The sequence below is a fragment of the Ailuropoda melanoleuca genome, chromosome 11, assembly GCF_002007445.2.
Source record: "Ailuropoda melanoleuca isolate Jingjing chromosome 11, ASM200744v2, whole genome shotgun sequence".
NCBI classification, from domain to species: domain Eukaryota; kingdom Metazoa; phylum Chordata; class Mammalia; order Carnivora; family Ursidae; genus Ailuropoda; species Ailuropoda melanoleuca.
The window spans coordinates 97,585,494-97,594,911 of record NC_048228.1 but is presented as its reverse complement, the minus strand read 5'-3'; the positions used below and the strand labels follow the sequence as shown (position 1 = coordinate 97,594,911).

Sequence of the window (9,418 nt, the reverse complement as noted above, 5' to 3'; positions counted from 1 at the left end):
TAATTCTTTTTTTTTTTTTTTAAGATTTTTTTAATCTATTTATCCGACAGAGATAGAGACAGCCAACGAGAGAGGGAACACAAGCAGGGGGAGTGGGAGAGGAAGAAGCAGGCTCATGGCGGAGCAGCCTGATGTGGGGCTCGATTCCATAACGCCGGGATCACGCCCTGAGCGGAAGACACACGCTTAACCGCTGTGCCACCCAGGCGCCCCCCAAGCCTTTAATTCTTAAGTTAGGAAAATAAAAAGAAAAGCCTGGCCGCCTACGGGGAGAAAAGGAGGAAGCAAGGATATCAAATCCCCAGTTTCCCCGAAGCCCAGTGGACGCCTGCGGCGGCACGCAATGTCACATGACTAGGCGCGTCACGTGAGCTTCGTGCGCCAGCTTCTGCGCAGGCGCCGCCAGAACCTTGCGCGCTAGTCCAGAAATGGCCGCTCCGCTGGGAGGTATGTTCTCCGGGCAGCCTCCTGGACACCCTGGGGACTCCAGAGGCCAAGCTTCGCTTCTTCAGGCCGCGCCAGGCCCTCCAAGAACTTCTAACAGTACATTGGTGGACGAATTGGAGTCATCTTTTGAGGTAAGATGAGATTGGGGCGCCTGTGTTCCCAGCCTCCCTTCTTTTTTGAAAGGTAAGCTGCGCCTGGGCAGTTGTCTCTTTCAGCGATGCCCGCATCAAGCTTACTAATAGGGGAAGAGGCTCAGCGTAAACCACCTGCTTTAATCTCCACGTGGTCGCCGGAATTCTGCTCAGGTCTGCTGGCGGAGACGTGAACCTTATGTTTCCGGAAGCTGGTGGACTTGAGGTTTGCCCGTCTCCAGCTTCGGGACCCTTCTAGGTTCCTAGTCGGTTGTTCCCGTTCCACCTTTTTTTGGGCGCATCCCTGAGCTCTCTTCCCCGCATTCCTGCGTGTTTAATACTGGTTCATCTACGACGCGTAACGTCACACTGCTAAGTCCTGTATCCTTTCTGCTGGGCTCCACCCTTCGATGGCCCCAAACAAATGGACTGTTGGAGATGAGATGAAATGAACTTATGTGAAACTTGCTGTGTGAAACTTAGTACTAGGAGAGAGGGAGGAAGGAAAACTGGGAGTTAGGTAGGGAGTGAGGGAGGCAGGAATGACCCCAGACTCTTTTGAGTTCTACCCAAGAAGTTAACCCCTCTTGCAAGGAAAATGGGGAGTGGTGGTAAACAAAGGAGAGGTGAAAATAGGTGCTTAAAAATTAAAAAAAAAAAAAAAAGGTTCTTTCAGTGATCTCTAGAGTGGAAGATGAGCCATTATTGTGTGGAAATAAAATAGCTTTTAATTGCAGCCAGCTTTTCCACATTTTAAGTCCTAGTCGTGTGAGTTTTGTACTGTGTATAATAGCAGAGTAGAGCATGAATATAATTTGTAAATGAATGTGTTATTGGGGGTGCATGGGAAAAATGCTTTTACTGGGGGATGTACATTCAAAAACTTGGAGATAACTGATTTAAAGAACATGGAAATTTATCTGGGAGGAGGATGAGATGCCTTTGCAGTGGTGCGAAGCCATAAAGGAGAAGGTTTGGTAAGCTTTAGAGCAGCATTTAGCATTGAGGTGAGGTAGCTGTCAGTCATGAGTGCTTGCTGAAACTGGCTCTGTAGAAGTCTTGGCCAGAGCCGACACCAGCACCCTAATGCTTAAAACCCGTTAGTGACTATCTGTCACTCTTGAGATAAAGCCAAAAGGTTTACTGTGGTATTCCTGGCTCTGTATATTCAACTCTCTGCTCCATTGCAATTTCCTCTTAATCTGCCTACAGAAGACTTTTCCTGCATGTGCTGTTTGTTTTCTCTCTGGGTTTCCAGGTCCCCTCCCCCAACTTGTGCATCCCTTCCTCAGTGGATCCGCCCCTGGTGCCTTTTGTAGGACTTACCACTAAACCAGGCAGGCCCGTGAAGTCAGAGGCCATCTCTCCCTCATTCCCCCATCAGTGCTAATACAGTGGTAGCAGATAGCAAGTGCTTGATGAGTATTTGTCAAATAGTGAAGGAGCCTGTTGTGTGTCAGTCCCTGTCTTCAGTGCTAAGAGTACAGAGAAAACAGTCCTTGCCCTGAAGGAATTCATGACAGTGGGGGTAGAAGAAACAGATAAATAGCAGTCAGTTGCTGTGTTTGTGGGATCACTGCTCTGGTAGAAGAAAACCCAGGGAACTCTGGCAGCACACAACGGACTGGCTGCCAAAGGCACTTCCCAGAGAATGTGAAACCCAAAAGGGTGTTTGGATAAAACCAGGTGAAAAGGAGAGAGAGTTGCTACCTGGCCCTCTGTCTGCTGCTTCATGATCACCCATCTAGTCTTCTCAAGACTCAGCTCAAAGGCCACATTTTAATTTCCCTGTGGTCTGTGTGGGCCTCTATTCCAGAGCCTCCAGTGGCCTGTGGCAACTGCTTGCCCACTTTGCATTTCATATTCTGTTTCAAGGGTGCTGTCCCTTGAGGTCTCCGGCTTTCTCATTCTAGTTGTTCAGTAAATGCTCTTTAATGGAATGAGTTTATTGAGATCATGCCCTCTTTTTGTGGGAGGGAACCTTGGAGACCATCCTTTCCTTTTATGGATGGAGAAACTGGGGCTCAGAGGAGAAATTACCTGTCCAAAGCCAAACCCTCAGTTTGTGCAAATGAGAACTAGGACTTTTGGGCCTCCCTACTGCCCAAAGGTTCCATCCTGTGCATACTTCTAAAAAAGCATATTCTTTTTATAGGCCACCACACATTCTATTCTCCATACAACTGCCCAACTATCTATAAAGACGTATGTGTATAATTTCCTTTTTTTTTTTTTTTTTTTTTTTTTTTTTTTTTTTTTTTAAGAGGTAAGAGGGAACTGAAATTCTTGAGCTCACATTTCCTTTCACCAGGTCTGGTGGCCCTGCTGGCTATGGGGGAGCAGCTCCATGGTTTGCTTGGTTGGTCTGGGTGGGATGTTTTCCAGTAGCCACAAATTCCATAGAGCAGGTATGCCCTACTCGTATCCTAGATCCAGCAGGAGTCATTTTTCTAAGTAATACACAGAATGGGCAATTTGTTTTTCTGATTTACTGATTTCTTGAGTTGTTACAAGGATTCCCCAGGAGGTGTCCTATGATTTTTTGTTATAAATCAGATGGGGGGAAACTGCTGGCAGCAGGATTTGTTGCTTCCCAAGGAGCCTCACATCTGGTTGATGGCCTAAATTTGGACCCGCATATGCCTACTTCACACCAAGTGTAGTTTGTTTATTGCTGGTGGGGCTCTGCTTTCCTGAGGTTTGAGGCTTCCTTTCTGACCGCTGCTCCCCTCTCCAGCTCCCATCCTATTCTCTTGCTGACCCCACTGGCCTCTGATAGGCCTTCTTTGTGTGTTTCCTGGCAGTTTCCTGTGCACAGAACTCCATGGCTGAATCACATATTCATCTAGATCGTGCCCCTTTAGAGAAATTGTCTCTTTGGGATTTGTTTATCCATGTGACAGCAAGCTTGTTCTCTTAGGTTGTCCTGTCAGTCATTAATGTGTAGTGAGCACCCAGTCAGTGCCAAGCAGTCTTCCTGCATTAGGAGTCTAGTGACCAAGACATGTAAAATTCCCACCTGGTGGTAGGAAGCAACTAATAATGGACTAAAAGAATGGGACGATGTCAGTTAACTGTGTGAAAAACAGTGAAGCTCGGCTTGAGAATAGTGAGGAGAGGCGCGTTTCAAGAGTAGAGAGAGATGGCCTCTCTGAGGAGGTGATGATTTACCTGAGTCCTGATATGGTGATAATATAGTTCATGTAAGCATCGGAGGGGATGTAAGTGGGGCTGGAACAGGGCCTCAGGCTCTGGTGTGGAATGGGACCTTGGGGTAAGGGGTGAGTGGCAGGAGTGGGGACCAGGTGGTTGTGCTTGCAGATACCAGCAGCCTCATTTGCAGGCTCTCCCTCCGAGGGTCTGATGGACTCAGTGTACCAAGTTCCTTCATTAGCAGGGAGATAACTTGTCAGCTGATGTACAAACCCAGACTCTATCAACTCCTTGAATGACTTCACAAGAAGTTATTTCTTATTCTGAAGAAAGATTTTTGACATGTGAATGACATTTTTTTTCTTACATGTTTGGATCACACAGGCTTGCTTTGCTTCTCTTGTGAGTCAGGACTATGTCAATGGTACGGATCAGGAAGAGATTAGAACTGGTAAGAATTTACTCTTGGTAGACTATGTTCTTGCTTTCTGCTGATTTTACACTCCATGTGTTTCAGCTCTATTTGTATCCTAAGAGAACTTGTCCTGGGAGTGAGATTTATGCAGTCATTTCTGTATACTGCTGGTTCATTGTTCAGTTTATTAATTGACATGTCACTTGTAATGAACCACTTAAAATGAGCTTTCCATTTTGGTATAGGACAGTGATAACCAACAGTGCTGCTTTTTGCAAAAAAAATAAGTTTTGATTATTTTTTGAAGGCGTCACAGAGAAAAGTCTCTTGTACTTCCCCAGCTTCACCTAGGTTCTCTCCTCAGAGGCAACCAGTGTTTCTGAGTTTTTTTTTTTGTACTGTATTTTACATGTTACATTTTAACTGGAAGTCATGATGCTAATTGCTAGATCTCTGGATTGTCTCTCTTCAGAAGAACTTTTGTGTTGAACTGAGGTATCATTCACCTCATAAAAGCACAAATTACGTGGTATTTAATGTTGGTTAATACATGGGGGTTGGGAGTCAGTATCATTGCTGTGACCAGAATTAAAATTCCAGATTACATCTATGGGGAGGTGCTGTTTTGATATTTTGACTGTTCATTTATGAGGGAGATAATATGTGTCTAGTGTTTTTCTTAATATTTTGGTCTTTTTTTTTTTATAAGGTGTTGATCAGTGTATTCAGAAATTTCTGGATATTGCGAGACAGACGGAATGTTTTTTCCTACAAAAAAGATTGCAGTTATCTGTCCAGAAACCAGAGCAAGTTATCAAAGAGGTATGAACTCATATTTCTCAACTTTTAAGAAGAGCACATGTCAGGATTCCATCTGTGCTTTAAATGAGATACATCCTTTTCCCATGAGTTACAGTAGGGCTTTATAGATTGGATACAAATGTTGCTAGTTGTCAGTGTTGATGACAAGCTTGGCAGGTAGTGGAGCCAGAGGGTGGAGGGGGGAAATGTGGGTTTCAAACAGAGCAGTTTCATTTGCTGCCTTTCATGGAAGACTTTTCTTACAGGAAACGTTCTGTTGCTTGAAAAAGGTGGAGAAGCCATTAATGTAGATGACAAGCTCATTTTGGACAGAAAATGTGAGCTGTGTGTATCCCCGGCTGCTTTAGACACAGGAAGGGCTCAAGTTTTGTTCAAGGAATCAAAAATTAAATGTTCTGTCCAGGTTGCTTGAGACTCAGGATTTCATTTATCTTAGTTTTTTAAAACTGGGGCATTTGGAAATGTGTTGAGGTTGCCACGATGACTGGGAAGCTGTACTGGTATTTCGTGTGTTGGGCCAAAGCCTGCCGCATGCATTGTGGAAGGGAGAAGAATCATCTTGCCCAAGAGGCCTGTGATGCCCCTAATGAGAAACACTAGATTGAAATGATTGTTTTTGGTACTTTTGAAGTAACTAGTCCCAATTAATTGAAAACATTCTTTTTATTCATTTATATCAGCTGTTGAGAACGTGAAGGGTAAGATGATATTTTTACAGTTTATCCTGTCATCATTTCCTGATTTGAACACTTGAATAAGAACATAGGTGTGTTCAAGGCTGGGCCTTAATAAAGAATTATAATGCTGGTATTCATTTAAAAAGCACTCGAATATGAGATTGTAACACTTCATCCTGAACTGATAGAGCAGTGGTTTTGGACTCTTTTTAAAACAGTTATTAGCATATGTTTCAGATTCTCAGTGTTTTAGATTCTCAGCAGTAGCCTTTGGACAGAGGTACTGGGTGCCTGGGCACTGGGATGGGAAAGAGACTGATTTTCTTTGGCTGCCCTTTGGTACTTGGGAATATTGGAACATCTGTATTACTTATTAAAAGAAAACGAAAACTAAAAACTCCCAGTGTTAGGCATCTTCCATTGGAGGAGCTGCTGTGGGTCGTTCAGATGGTGGAGCCAAGCCGGGTAATGGGCGTACAATGGTTTAATTGATGCTCCTGTTTTGAATTTACTTCTTAGAGCTCTTACCAAATCAGGAACTCTTTCCACTTTTCACGAGCTTGCTCTTCGTTGTCTTCGTTTGTAGGATGTCTCAGAACTAAGGAATGAATTACAGCGGAAAGATGCTCTGGTCCAGAAGCACTTGACAAAACTGAGGCATTGGCAGCAGGTGCTGGAAGACATCAATGTGCAGCACAAAAAGCCAGCGGAAATCCCTCAGGGCTCCTTGGCCTACCTCGAGCAGGCCTCTGCTAACATCCCTGCACCAATGAAGCAGACCTGAGTCAGCTGGTCTGGAGGTGATCTGGTGTGTGCGTCTGCCTGAACTCGGTTTTGACAGATATCACTTCTTGTGGACGTGACATTTTGGAAGAACTCTTTGCCAAAGAATGAGATGATTTTTGTTGATCTCACCTAAAATTTTCCCCTTATTTTTTATGTGTTATTTCTTGAGTACTTTATAAAATGCCTATATATTTTTGGTAAATCAAGTAAATTTTCCTGTCTTTAACAAAGTTTAGACTGGTAGTGTGATGCCACCTACAGATTTCCTTTTGATGTTTCTTTTTTCTGTTTGTGTTTTTTTGTTTATGTATGACTTAATCTCTTTGTGTTTGCAGTTTTAGATTAGCTTGTATGATTTGATCTGAGAGGATGAGGATTTTGGGTTGTAGGCCTTTTATGACAATTATCCCTCAGTGGTAATGCAGAAAAATAGGTAAATTTGCATGTTTCAAGACTTTAAATTACCTCAAGAAGAGGAATCTAATACAGTGATGTTTGTAATGCATCCAGAGCTCTTAGAATGAGGATATTTTGGGGCGCCTGGGTGGCGCAGTCGTTAAGCATCTGCCTTCGGCTCAGGGCGTGATCCCCGCGTTCTGGGATCGAGCCCCACATCAGGCTTCTCCGCTGGGAGCCTGCTTCTTCCTCTCCCACTCCCCCTGCTTGTGTTCCCTCTCTCGCTGGCTGTCTCTCTCTCTGTCAAATAAATAAATAAAATCTTTACCAAAAAAAAAAAAGAATGAGGATATTTTGTAAATAGGTTGAAAGGATTATAATATCCTAAGTTAGTGTGGTAATAATATAGTGGTACGTTGATGTTGGCTTTTATTTGGGCTAAGTTTATATTTTGTGTGGTGTTTTTTCACTTTTTGGAGTGGAGGTGTGTAGGAGCAGTGATAGGCTCAATTTTGTTATGATCCGCGGTGATGAATCAGTGTAAGGAAGGGCACAGACCTTGTTTTCCGCATGACACTTGAGGTGTGCGTGCAGTGTGAGGAGTTAAAGCTTGCTGTGATCGTCGCTTTTCATTTTGAGTTTTGTCTGCTTGTGTCGTTTTTGTTTCTGGTTTTTTGTAGCAGAATTTTCCACTAAGGATGGTTCTTGCTAATGAGTGACGTTGATTCCAAGGGACTGGAGCCTCTGGGTGGGGAGTGGGCTGCAGGGTGACCCTCAGCGAACTCCCCGTCCTCAAAAGTCATGGGAGCCTCAGTGTTTGGGAAGACATTTGACTCTCGTTGGTTACACGGGCCAACAGAATTCTCTGTTGAGCTGCCCTTGAGAAGCTCAGGGGGCATTGCACGTGGTGCTCCCTAGGTGAGATTTTCCTTCCTCTGCTGTTCACAGAGGGTTAGATTACATCTAACCCCAGACAAATGCGCGATGGTTTCCTGCGCAGGCAGTACTTCTGCAACCAGTGTCCTGGCGTGCTTTGTCTCCTTTAGCCTTGAGGGCTCCTCCCTCCGTAACACTGACACCCATCATTCATGGTTGTTTGACCTGGATGCCACCTGGCCCCCTGAAGCCTCTGTCCCCCCTCTCTGTTGCACCCCGAGGACACAGGACTTCCTCTGTCTTTGCCAGCCTTGCTTCATTCTCCCTGGGGGGGTTAGTGATTTTTTTGTTTTGTTTTATTTTAAAGGATTTTATTTATTTGAGAGAGAGTGAAAGCAGGAGAGATCACAGAGCTCTGGAGAGGGAGAAGCAGACTCGCCACTGAGCAGGGAGCCCCATGTGGGGCTTAATCCCATGACCCTGGGGTCATGACCTGAGCCGAAAGCAGTCGCTTAACTGGCTGAGCCACCCAGGCGCCCCGCGGTTAGTGATTTGTATCTGTCTCTGTGCCCCTCATGAGAAGTAGACATTGTTCCCCTCTGAATGTACAGTGACCACTTACTATTTATCTTGTATGTGTAATACTTACTACTCGTTGGTGTGCCTGTGTGTGGGGTACTGAGCCTGGGGCCAAGCCCTCAGTATAGATTAAACAGAGCTTTTAAAAGTTGTTTTTACTTACATTGTATGACTTCAAGGTGGTTAACTTGGCCACCTTATACCAAGTAGAAGCTCTGGTTGGCAGCTTTAGATTCCTCGATTAAAAACCTAGATAAACGAGTTACATTTTAGGCAGTCTTTCAGTAATAAAGAGGTTCTTACTGAAAAAATTGGGAACTATTCTACTTGGTGCTCAGTGAAAAAATTTTGAATTCATGTAAGTACCAATTATTGCTATTTCTTTATTCAAGAATTTTCTGTCAAATAAATAGCAGTGTTTCAATCTTACCTGTTTGTAATTATCTTTTTGCTTTTAATGACCTCTTAATTGTTGATGAACATAGAAAACCCTGTGAGCTGCTGTCTCCTTCAGTGAGAAAATAAGAAACCATCAGCTGGGATTTCCCTTACTTTTGCTCTCCCAGAATGACACACCTACCCACCTCTTCAGGATATCCTTTTTTCCCTTGCTGTTCCATCTCCCGAAGTGCCTGCCCTGTATAAGACCAGCTTTTCCACCAGTCTCCGGGGTCCCAGGCTAGTAGTTGCCTTTTTTAGGGCTTAATGCCTGGGTGTTGTCCGTCCCCTGCATTGCCTGTCTACTGGATCTTTCCCTCCAGCTCACAGAGTTCTTCGTCTCCCATCTTCAGCATTTCCCTCGGCGCTTGAGCTGCTGCCCCATCTTCCTGTCCCTCGATCACAGTCTCCAGTGTGTCTCCTCTCCCTTCCTTCTCCTCCAGGCTGCCCCCCTACACTACCATCACTGTGCCGTGATGCTTACTAGCCACTTTGCTGTTGCTAGATTGAATGGATACGTCATCTTCTTTCCTTGAATTCATTCTCTTTGATTCATCTTTCCTTTCCTTTTCTACCCCGTTTCTCCATGTTGACATTTCTGAGTGTTTGGTCCTGGGCCCCTGGAGGCCGCGGTGGAGTGCTGCTCGGTTCTCCCTTCAAGAGAGTCGCTGTGAGGGGAGTACAGTTACCACAGCTCC

General features: G+C 44.6%; 1 protein-coding gene across 1 annotated transcript; it reads left to right on the top strand.

Annotated features, from left to right (window-relative positions):
- The first annotated feature begins 396 nt into the window (after window positions 1-396).
- On the top strand, window positions 397-8,711 carry MED28 (mediator complex subunit 28). The gene is made up of 4 exons (XM_019796442.2): window positions 397-578; window positions 4,116-4,182; window positions 4,856-4,968; window positions 6,232-8,711. Exons 1-4 carry the CDS (start codon window positions 429-431, stop codon window positions 6,427-6,429), a joined length of 528 nt encoding a protein of 175 aa, XP_019652001.1. The 5' UTR covers window positions 397-428; the 3' UTR covers window positions 6,430-8,711.
- The last annotated feature ends 707 nt before the right edge of the window (window positions 8,712-9,418 follow it).